The following is a 12,755-nucleotide window of genomic DNA, read 5'->3' as shown; positions in this document are numbered from 1 at the left end:
CAATATTGTGTTATTTCCATGTTAAACATATCAACACGGAATAGTAACCAGTCCTCCTGCTTAATCCATATCGGAATATACAAATAATCAACCTCCCAAAATGGAGGGTACGGTTCCTTCCTTCCCGCCATGTCTACCGCTCTTAAACAATCCTTCGTATAACACACGTCTTCATAAAATTGCGGAGGTAAAACCGTCCAACGCAATTTCCTTGACGGGTCTTTTAAAAGCTTAGATTGTCGAAGCCGCATCAGCCTTAACATCCACGCGTGAACATGCTGCCATAAACAAAATATATATCTAATCAGTGATTTGTATAATCAAAATTTAATACTGGAAGGATTGGGTTTACAATGTCATTTAGGCATGCACTAGATTCGTAGCCTAGTAGGCTACCCCAAAAGCTTCTAGGTAGCTGTATTTCCCCTAAAAAGCGAGAATAACAAAAAGGGGAATCCCCGTTTAGGTAAAACTCAACAGCATCCCTTGACCAATTTTCGGAATTTTTGGTTGGAAATGCAAAATTTTTTCTTTCTGGAGGGCTGCGACCAGGTTTACTCGACTGAGCGGACGACCCACGGTTATTTAGCACGACCTTGGTCGGCTTTGGAAAAGACAAAGTGCTAGAACGACCGGTTGGACGTCTTAACTTGTTTAGAATCGAAAATGACTTTCTCTGGACCACATGCGAATTGTTTTGCTCATCAGCTACTTGATTGTCACCTTGGTTAGCCATAAAGGTGGTTGTGGTTTTTGTGGACTTCTCATTCACTATGGTAGGGGTATTTATAGTGGGTGGAAATTGATTTAAAAATACTTTTTCTTTTTGAGAAAAATGCTTATTAGTTTAACATTGTGAAATGTCCTTTATACCCTTAATGATAAACAAATATAAATACCTCATGATTGTGTTAGTTTATGTGTTTTTTTAGTATCAGTTTACTTAGAAAAATAAAATAATAATAAAATATATTGCACAAATAACAAAATCAAAAACCACAATATATTTATTTCACAATGTATTACACAATATATTTATTTCACAAAGTATTACACTCTATGGGTCATTCGGTGATGGTGGAAACAGGTTCAAGTCGAGACTCCAGTTTAAGGGGTTTGGTTCAACATCTGCATAACGGTTCCGGTGATCTTCGTTACTTTGGTTTGGGGGCCAATACTGATAGTCTGTTTGGGTCTCCGGCATAAATGTTATCATCTGTGACGCGGGGGTAACAAACCCTGCCAGACTTGTGTTGGGGTCCATCATATGGGACGAGGGGCTAAAAAACCCCGCCTGACTTATGTTTGGGTCTACAAACTGATTGTTGTTACCCATATCATTCTGTTGGGCGTTCAATAAGTCACCGACGTCATAACCCTCGGAGCATGCCGTAGCCAATGCTGACTGCCATGATCCACCCATATCAGTATTACCAAGGTTTACCGCAAAATTTACATCTTCGTTACCACCGGATCCTGATCCCCCCCCCCCTGTTTCGAAGTTTGGGCCTCAATTTGATGTCCCGACCTCTTCAACGTTTCTACCACCACGAGCACGACGTCGGGGCCTGCCTACCCTTTGTGTACGAGGATATGAAACAAGGTCCACCGGCTCCTGTGACAGATGAGTCGGATATTGTGTGTATTGTGGAACATTAGACATCTCAAGGGCCCGATACGCCGCACCATGAATAACGTCCACATCTTCAGATCGGTGAATTAGACCCATCGTCTCCGACTGCAAAAAAATAATTAATAATTAATTTTTTACTAAAAATAAAAAAGGTAACTTTCAATAATTTTAAACTTGTATATACCATCATTTGGACCCTTGCTCATTCGTCTTGAAAACCGCTCCTAGGGCCAGCTGACAACTGTAGGTTAGACACATATAACATCGTATGTTCCATGTACCACGACATGTAATCATTGGCAACTCCAACAGATGTCATGAGTTCCCCGGTCACCAAGTTTTGATGACGTGCCTCCCACTGACTAACATACGGTGCGTGACGAGTTAACCAGTTCCAGCCGGTTTTCCCGCTCCGGTTCATGGAATGAAGTCTGGCATGCTCATTATGATCTATGGCAATTGGGTTAGGTATGTACTGGAACATGCCAAACTGTCTCATCACTCGTTGAGGATAGTGATGCTCCATAACCGAGTAGAGTAGCAGAGGGCAACAACTCCGCCAAATTCCCATACCACTCCGACATATATCGGGGAGTCTACCCACAATGTCGTCGTATGGTCTCCAATTAAACTGCAACAAAAAAAAAATTCAATCATTAGAAACGTGTTCAAACAAACTTAAATTTTATATGTCAACAACTAACAACCATACCGTTGCCTCGGTCATTGATTGCAGCTGAGATCTATATGTTCTCAGGCAATGTGTGGAAACATCTGTATACGTTAAGCTTCCCTTCCACCTAAAAGGATAAATAAAAAAATAACATAAGTCAGGTATATATATACAAAATAATAAATTTAATTATTTCCAATTCACACTACCGAGCAGCTAACGGGGCATTGTACTGGAACCGGGCAATAGCAGGAGCAAAACAACGAAACCTCTCCCAAGCCCACACTTGTAGAAGCGCAACTGGGCCAGTAATGGCTATAGCATTAGGTGTTGTAGCATTACAAAGGTTTTTGTAAAGGAGAGCTAACACAGCACCGCCCCAACTATATCCCGAACATGCGGGCAAGTCTACCAGAAATTCTAAAAATTTGACATCAATCAGGTTGTTTGCATTATCAGGAAAGATTGTGCACCCTATCAAATAAAATATTATTTGACGTGCACGAAAAATGCAATCTTCATCTGATGCTTCATTTTCAGAAAAATTGGATGACGTTATTTGTGCTAAAACTCGGGAGGACATAACCCTTTTGCCCTTCACATGAGCTTCCTCAGGGGTAAACCCCAACACCGTTTGACACTTGTCTCGTACAGTATACATCGACATACCAGTGTCAGCCCCAGAAATAGGCAACCCATCTATCGGTAGCCCCCACAACACGTTGACATCCTGTAATGTCACGGTCGTTTCTCCAAAAGGAAGGTGAAACGTGTGAGTTTCTGGCCTCCATCTCTCAACCAACGCAGTTATTAACGCGTGGTCAACATACTTGTACCCAATTTGCAGTATCCCGCTGAATCCTGCTGCATGTATTAAACCTTCTACCCTTCCACTAACCGGATTTTCTTTCATATGTTGCCAGAACGTTCGATCTGATCGTCTAATATTTAATGGCACATCATACGCTGTTGGATTTTTGAATACCTCAAAAGCACGGTGATTGTTGCCCAAGAACAACACCGATGCATTAATCGGACCAGGATGACATTCAAAATTCATCTTCGGCTGTGAAAACTTCACTAAATATTTATCGGTAATGAAAGGATTGAAGCTTCGTTTGATATTGAAATTGTTGACCGAGTGCTTTGCTTTATGTTCGTATGTAAAGACTTCAATATGTGCCTCATTTTTCGAATTCATGGTGAAAGCCAGTATTTTTCTTACACTACAGTATTTTTCTTACACAATACTATTCAACTTAGCAGGTTTGATTCCATTTCGTGACAGCCTAGGGTGTTTAGTCATTTCACCTTTACATTTAACCACTCACACTTCATGCAGGAAAAGGACAAAGAGCTCAAACAGTCACCTATTACACTAGCAAACGAAAGCTGCATGTAAATTCTGCAAAGATTGTCGTTATTTACAAAGATTGTGACACCATATTGCGATCTTCAATAAGCATGCAATATGAAAAAGCGACCTTCAATAAGATTGTAACATGATTCTGCGACTTTTTATAAGATTGTCATATGAAAATGCGACCTTCAATAACATTGTTACATCAAACTGCGACCTTCAATAACATTGTTACATGATTCTGCGACTTTATATAAGATTGCTATATGAAACTGCGACCTTTAATAACATTGCAATAAGAATCTGCGACCTTCACAAAGCTTGGTACTTCAAACAGCGACCTTCACAAAAGTTGGTACTTCAAACAGCGACCTTCACAAGGTCGCTGTATCATTCAACGATCTTCAACATTTTATGCAGCTTTTGGCAGACACTTTGATTTTGTGCAGAAAAGTTATTGAAAGTCGCTGTATGGAACCACAACCTACCTAATTGTGAAAACAAAATTTTTACCCACCTAATAACACTCTTTTGTGGTTCAAATCACCTATTTATGCAAAAAAATCAGCATATGACCCTACAGGATTGTTTTAGGAAAATTTTGCATAATTAGGTGGTTTCACCCGGATAAGAGTGCCTTTAGGTGGGCTTGATTTTTTTGAGTGTTTATAGGTACTTCGCAACATGAAACAGCGAAGTTCAATAGAATTTCTGTCAAAAGTTGCATGTTCCTGCAAAAGCTCTGCATAAATTCTTTTTGTCAGAAGTTCGCTGATTGAAACCACAGTGTTATGAGAAGTTCGCTGTTTTATATAACAAATTTATTAAGTCCGCTGTTTGAAACTACAATTTATTAGAACCTCGCTGTTTGAAAACACAAACTAAGGAAGTTGGTTGTTTCAAATATAAATTGCCAAATGACATGCTGATTTACTATAGAAAAGTTCGGTAATAGGCGACACGATAGTCAACAACCAAGTTATTCTGCCAATTTAATGACGATATATGTGTGATGACACAAAAACAATAGAAAAGATCGTGGTATACCCAAAAAGATGTCAATACGTGTTTACATTAGTCAAAAACTTTAAAAATGAATATTCGTAACCGTTTCGGTAGTGGGTAGCCCACTTGGTTAGAACAACTACTCAAAACTAAATTATTAGTGGTTTAAAAAATATATTTCATTTATACAACCAAAAAGATGCGTAGCAAACTTGGTTAGACCGCATGCCCGTATTACGTAGCAGGGGTTTAGTTGGTATCGGTTTGATTTGGTCCAAAAGTAACATAAAATTAAAACTAACAAAGCGTGTAATTAAAATTTATATCCAACTTGATTTATTTTACATATTTAATTGGAATTGTTGTATGTGAAAAGGAAGGAGTAAATAAAGTGAAATGAGTAAAGGAATGAGGTGACTAAATATATCACGCAAGAACACGTATATTGGAGCTCAATTATCACGGTACCACCATTGTTGCACACTATACAACTTAAGAAAGCATGATCAGATTCAACAGATAAAGTGTGTTGAGGGGAAGGCAATTTCATAACTAATACTATAATAATAATAATAATAATAATAATAATAATAATAATAATAATAATAATAATAATAATAATAATAATAACATTAATAACATTAATAACATTAATAACATTAATAACATTAATAACATTAATAACATTAATAACATTAATAACATTAATAACATTAATAACATTAATAACATTAATAATAATAATAATAATAATAATAATAATAATAATAATAATAATAATAATAATAATAATTGAAAGGACATTCTAATAACTAAACATCTATTGTGTGTATAAATTGATTACTTTTGGCAAAACATAGCCTTCGGGATTAAAAATTGTGCACTAAAACTATATATGTTGCCTTTGATAAAGTGATAATTACTTTAAATATAATCGAAATATGAAATTGCAAATTATTACATTTTAATTAAAATGGCAAAAGATCAAATACAAATAAACTTAACATACTAAACATACAAATTGAAGGAAAAGTCAAAAAACCAATGTGGCATTTTTGTAATTACCACCAACTATCAAAGTTACTATACAAATGTGAACTCAACCAAAAATACCTAAAAAACACAAAAAAAAATTTAATATTTTTTATAAAAATTCGCCACATTTTGTTACAAAAAAAAAAAAAAAAAAAAAAATTGCTACTAAAAGTAGCGATTTTTTTATAAAAAATATTAAAAAAAATTTTGTGTGTTTTTTTTATTTTTTTTAGATTTTTTTAGGATTTTTGAGGGTTTCGTTTTTAGCATTTTAGCTTGTGGGGGGGGGGGGGGTTGGGTTTTTTTAGGTTTTTTTTTTGGGGGGTGGGGGGTTAAGTTCTTTTAGGTTTTTGGGGTGGGGGGTTTAGGTTTTGGGGAGGTGGGGGGGTTAGTTTTTTTTAGGTTTTATAGATACATTTGTAGAGTAACTTTGATAGTTATAGATAATTACAAAAATGTCAACTTGTCTTTTTAACTTTTTCTTTAATTTGTATGTTTAGTATGTTAAGATTATTTGTACAAGAACTTTCCCCTCATTAAAATTGCATAATCACATTTATAATTCCAAACAAACTTTGGATTCTAGGAGATTATGAAAGATAAAGATGACCTAAACATCTGTTCGCGAAGTGATTTCATAGTTGTGTTGGAACCTGTATATTCGTATAGTTTTTTTTTTTTTTTTTTACGGCCGACAGAAAATTTTATTCATTATAGCAAGATGCTACACACCATAATTACAAGATTAACCAAACATAACAAACAAGATTACATAGAGCTTAGCCAAAGATACTAAACCTACTCCAATTTTCCCACAATAAGGTCGTATAGTAAAAAAATGTATTAACTATGGAAGTGCACAAGTTAAAAAGAGATAAATTATCAAATTTTGTAAATCAGAAACAAAAACACCCTAACAACGCTTACAACGACTTTCCCTCGTATAAACATTTTTGTCTTTCAAGTAAGGCTGTAAGTTGTCGATGTTCTATAGCAGGAAAATGTTTAAATTTTCAAGCATTTTTTAAGCATTCAATTTCTTAGATTAGCAAGTTGGTTAGTACATATTATTGTGTATTTCATGATTTTGGACCATCTATTGAAGGACTTCAACACTCAACAGGAAGAGTATCAGATAATGTGTTCTTAAAATCAATCTCATGAGCAATAACTTTTGTTGCAATATTCTTCAATCATCACAATTGATTCTTCTTAAATATTATTAGTAATTATAGTAAAGAAAATGCATGTCTAAACTCAAGACAAACTAACCTTGTCTATCAGTATCCCACAAAGTAAAGATCTTGAATCAGTAATAAAAACAATATCAACTTTTCTAACAATCATTCGTTTGCATGCTTAACAAATGCTTGTGGAATCACCTGCGAACCTCGAATCATCCTGTGTATCGCTGAGAGTGGAATCGCCGATATAGAATTGCTGTGTGTATGGCCAAGAGAGAAGAGGAATTGTAAACAATGACTACAACAATTACAGGTTTCTTTACATTTGTAAGGGTATTCATGTCATTTTGTATGGTTTTAATAAGTGGATATATGCAATTTTGATTTTGGGTCGGGTAAATATGCAATTGATAAAGTTTAGAAGGGGATATATGCAGGGGTGGACTCACCTTATCCCGTGGATGGGCAGCCGCACCCCTTAAAAAAAATTAGTGTTATTTTTCACGAAAAATCCCGACCGCACCCCTTGAAAAATTCTGACCGCATCCCTTAGAAACAAAAATGTTAGGAATTTATATAAAAAAAAATTGAATACGGATTTAGACCCGACCAAATTATGTAAACAAGTTATCTCACTCATCTCTTTAAATAAAACTTGTATTCCTATAATCCAACATCAAGCCCAATTATATAAGTTTATGTTAAAGCCCAACCCAAATAAGTGAATCAATTAAACAAAACATAACCCAAATAACCCAATTGTCCATTCATCTCCTCCCGCCCTCCCTTCTTGCTGCCAGCGACCACGAAAGAAACAGAACATCAACAGGCAGACTCTGTTCGATCGATCAACCACAAATCTTGCCGGAAATCGCAAAAATTCCGGCCACAACAGTACCGCACTCTTGAATTTATAGAGGTAACTTGATTTGTTTTTAGTTATTTTGATGCTTATGTGGTTTTTTCAAAAGATAATAGACATACATATTTGTTAAAAAGGTTTAAAATTTTAGGTGTTTTGATGTATTAAAGTTGTGTTCCATTATTGTTGATTTCATTATTCAAAAATCAAAATAAGGCTGTGTTCCCTCGGATCATCTTCTGTATGTGATTAAGGAATTGAAAAAAAGTGATTTCATTATTTTTGATTCCATTATTAAAGCTGTGTTCCATTATTGTTGATTTCATTCCTCAAAATAAGGTTGTGTATGTGATTAAGGAATATTGTTTATTTTGTATGTGATAGGCACAATGAGTAAGGATGTTATGGCGCGATTTCTCAACAATAGGAAAGCGGTTCTCGATTTGCAAATTCAAGAATTTGGGAACTGTTTTAACAAAGTAACATCAGAACTACTTCTTTGTATGAGTTGTTTGAGTCCGTGTGATAATTTTAATGCGTTTGACATTCCAAATATACTAAAACTAGCCAAAAAGTATCCATATGATGATGTTTTGGATAAATTTCAAAAAATGAAAACCCGTAAGGCTACATTTTAAATATGTTTGTAACAACGTTTGATGTGTTCTTGATGATTATATAAATTTTAGTTTGATGTTCTTTTTTTACATGACCCGACCCGACCCGAACCGACCCGACCCGAACCGCTTTTTTATGTATATATTTAGACGCCTAAAACTTTTAAAAATTTTCCGCACCCCCATATAAAAATTCCTGGGTCCGCCACTGGATATATGCAGCTATCCATAGTTTTTAAGAAACAATTTTAGATGGTATATGCCTTGGTAATACGCTATGGATGACTTTCGACCCATTTAACCCATTTTTCTTTATAAATAATTTATTTTTATTCTACCAACATGACCATAAGATAAAACAATACCCTAATAAACCATTTATTCTACCAGCATAACATGACCAGGAGATAAAACAATACCCTAATAAACCATTCATAAGTGATTGGATTGAAATTGGTATACTCTCTAGCTCATAAATTGTGTGTAAATCAGGTTGCCTTGCGACTATCTAAAGAAAAATATCTGAAAATATAAACATCATATATGATGCAACTTCTAAAGAAACAACTTTTTTCAACCAAACTAATAAGTATAATGTTTTAAAATTTTCACCTCGTTCACCAGGGCTTGTGGTTGTAGATTGCATCTGGAAGATATGCCAATGTTGTACGACTATCTCTTGTCCCTTGGGCCATGTGCACTAATTGAAAGATCTAAAGATTGGGTACCAACTCAACTTCCATCTATTTTGGGAGGCATGCAGTTTTTAAATGATCAATAGTAGCTTCAATGCTTAATTAGTGAGCAAGTACAGTAACGAACCCAAAAAAAGTACAGTAACGAACCAGCCGTCACATGTATAAACGCATTGTAAATTGCCCCGCTTCTTCCATATTCCCAAATACCAGCACGCCATATATTAAAAACATGAAAATTGCATATTCATATCGATCATTTATAAGTGTTAGCGGAAAAAATGTTTTTTTTTACAACTTCCATCCCATTTGATCAATTATAATTTGGCCAGTTTGATACAACCATAACTCAAACCAACCCATTTGTGAGTACATAAATGGGTTCGAAATGCCATCTCTACTATATAAAAACAATATAATCAACGTTGTACATTGCAATTTCATAACAACCATTAAAAGAAGTACGTACCTAATGTAGTCACTACTAGAAAAATGTCAATTTGTTACGAAAATTTCCAACGCAAAAAAATGCGTTACAAATTCGGACATATTTGCAATGCATTTTTGACAGAAAAAAAATGCGTCACAAGTGCGTTGCAAAACTTTAAAGCTCTAAACTGAAATTGCGTTGAAAATTCGTCACAAATTTCCGACAGTATATTTTTGTCGTAAATGCGTTAAAGATGCGTAGTAAATGCGTAGCAAATAGTTTTCAACGGGGCTTTTTCCAACATCAAGGTTTTGTTGCAAATGCGTAGCAAACCTTAATTTGCTACGCAATTGTAACGGAAAAGCTTGTTAGAGAATGCCAAATTTCTAGTAGTGAGTAGAGCCTTTCTTTGATATCTCTTACAGTCTCAAAATTTGCACTCTTATTCAATGCAGAATGGCACATAAGCATGACTATTCGAGACGATGATAAGGCTCAGGCACCTCAATAGTTAAACAGAAAGTGCACACATATCATGGTCACACAGTAACCAGTTGCCATGTAATAGCGTGTTCTATCACACGACCATCACGGTTACATCACCAAGATGTGTTATACCTCTCCTCTATAAGGTGCATCATCATAGCCTTAAAAAAAGCAAGGGCATTCATCATAGTAAACTAATAGAAAGCCAAAGATGCACAGATTAGCAGCCAAGTTACTATTCGTGGACTGTTTTAACAACTTTGCAGATTGACCGAGAACACATCCACAATGGTAACACATTGACCAGTTGCAATGTGAAAGGAAGCCCACTCACATCACCATCACGGTTGTGTTGCCAAGGACAAAACAAACCTCATTTCTATTCAATTCTAACTTTAGCATCATAGCCTATTGTAAAGAGAATCCTGCAAGAATTAGGGTTGATTGTGTTAAAAAAATAGATAATAGACTATTATCTCGAATTAACATTCGGTTTCTATATTTCGAATGAACTAAACAGATTTGGAAGGAAAAAAATAAATCATGAATATAAATTTAAACCTTAAATTTTACATGTAAATCCTTAGATAATAATGATATACCAAACAATCAAACTGGTTATCTACTTATCACAACTTGAACCAGCAACACCCTCTTTACAATGGCCTAAATTTTATCACCCTAAATAAAATACAAGATCTCTTAAGGAGCAACATAAAAAAAAACATACAAATAATAAAGATAAGAACTTGTAATAATCAAAATACCTTCTCATCCATCAAAATCATGTCAATCTGGTAGGCTTGCTTTCACAAACGTAATATTTGCACCTTCAACTTCTATGTATCTTTCTCGGTAGAGCTTTTCCCAATATAACTAATTGCATCATTATCCATTGTTGGTATGATGCAAGTAGTATGGTCTATGAGATTTTACGAAGAGGAAAGAGGTAAAAGAACATAAATGATGATGAAATCTGATGCCATTGGGCCCCTTGATCCAGGCGACCCAAATTCAGGCCCAATTGGCTTGTCAGACTTAAGCCAAAGCCCAACAGCTTAGGCTGTGCGATGGGGATAAAGTTGGCAGCTGGAATCTAGTTAATTTTTATCTATTATTTTTCTTTATTTGAATTAGAAGTTATCTCTGTTGGGATTGAACCCTAACAGAGGAACAGATAATGTAAAGCCAAAACCGGATCCCATCAGTGGACACTTAATAAGCAGCAGTTTACTCTAATCTCTCCCCTTGACAGTGGTTATCTAACAGGTGATGAATGTTAAGTGCTGCTCAACTACAACAACTGACAAACCAAACTCTGATGATTATCTAACAACTGCTGAAGATAAACTTTGTTGCTCTATCTACTGCCGTCTCCTAAGTACTGCTGAAGATTCAAGCACTGCCCTCTCAAAAACTGATCACCTTTGAAGAAAGCACTGAAGACTCAACATCTGTGCTAAGGCTACAACAGTGGAACGTGAAGCAGTAGTTTCCTTATGTTTTGTACTTTAGTGATTATCAGATGTTACATAACAGTAGTTTGTATAGAACAGTATTTGTAGTTTGTTAGGTCGTTAGATGTCACTATCATGGTGACGTCAGCTGAAGCATATCAGTAGTTTGGTTAGCCTATAAGTATAACAGTACTCTGTACTGTTACACTTAATCGTTTTGAGTGAGTTTTTCTCTTCAATTCATCCTTTCATCTTGTGCAACCAACTCTGGTGTATCAGGCTGAGGGGGAGTTTAGATTGTAAGCTTGTTGTAATCATTTGCTTTCTATTGTAAATCTTTTGACTCAATGAAATAGCAATTGTTTATCAATCTATACTTTCTTTTGATTATGTTTACAAAGTTTGCTACTCATCCGCTGCACTTATTCATTTTATGCAAACAAACACAATCACAGATAGCCTTCAGATCCCAACAATTGGTATCAGAGCGAGGACAGTCAAATTCGATCTAACAATCAATTTGACATAACAGTTCAGCTCAAAACTCATTGATACTAAGGTTGGTTGCATTCAGTTGAAAAACAGAGTAACGAGTAAATCATGGATAAAATGAATATTCAAAAACTTTGTAAATCAACCAAGATGTCATATGACACATAAATCTCACACAACAAGTGTTTTCATACATATGTCACTCATAGTTTTCAGATCTGTAAAATATCTGATAAATTATGGGATCGTTCGATGCTTTCAAAATTGATTTCAATTGTTGTTTTGATATTTGTGATGTTTTCAATAAACAACTAAAGTATGTACCTCAGTTCAGCAAAACTTGTGTTCATCTAAAACACTAGAATACTGCTGAAAAGGAAAAGAGGGAATAAAACTTTGGTCAAAATCTCTCATGTGCTCAAAGGCAAGTTGAGTACCTTCAAAAGGACCAAATCGACTTTGTCTAAACACATTGAGAAAATAAGGTGTCAAAATAGTCCTAATCATAGGTAATGTGAGATCTGTAATGAAACATGATCAAATATGGTCAGATCTCTCAAAACATTGCTTCAAAGTGATTATGGACAAAGCATGTTCAAAATATAATCTCCTAGTGAGTATTCCTGTGAACATGTAAATAAAAAGGGTAAAAAGGGAAAATGAACAAATCTCAAAGTGTAGCTATCTCAAAACTTTTGAAATCAAAAGAAAAGAGCATAAGCAGAAAACACTTTTGAGGTTAAAGTTAGGTCATCAGTGGTCATCATGCAACTGTGTGCATTTATCAATACAGAAATTGTTCTGGTAACAATGGCATCTCCAGTGA

At 35.1% G+C, this 12,755-nt stretch overlaps 1 protein-coding gene across 1 annotated transcript; it reads right to left on the bottom strand.

Moving 5' to 3' along the window:
- Positions 1-2,511: 2,511 nt before the first annotated feature.
- On the bottom strand, positions 2,512-3,507 carry LOC110931124 (serine/threonine-protein phosphatase 7 long form homolog). Its single transcript, XM_022174531.1, has one exon. It carries the CDS (start codon positions 3,505-3,507, stop codon positions 2,512-2,514), a length of 996 nt encoding a protein of 331 aa, XP_022030223.1.
- Positions 3,508-12,755: the final 9,248 nt, after the last annotated feature.

Source organism: Helianthus annuus, chromosome 3, assembly GCF_002127325.2.
Source record: "Helianthus annuus cultivar XRQ/B chromosome 3, HanXRQr2.0-SUNRISE, whole genome shotgun sequence".
Lineage (NCBI taxonomy): Eukaryota > Viridiplantae > Streptophyta > Magnoliopsida > Asterales > Asteraceae > Helianthus > Helianthus annuus.
The sequence above is the reverse complement of the archived record's forward strand: the minus strand, read 5'-3'. Positions and strand labels throughout refer to the sequence as shown.

Coding starts and splice junctions, on each gene's coding strand:
- LOC110931124 (XM_022174531.1), bottom strand. CDS start 3,507: ATGAATTCGAAAAATGAGGCACATATTGAAGTCTTTACATACGAACAT.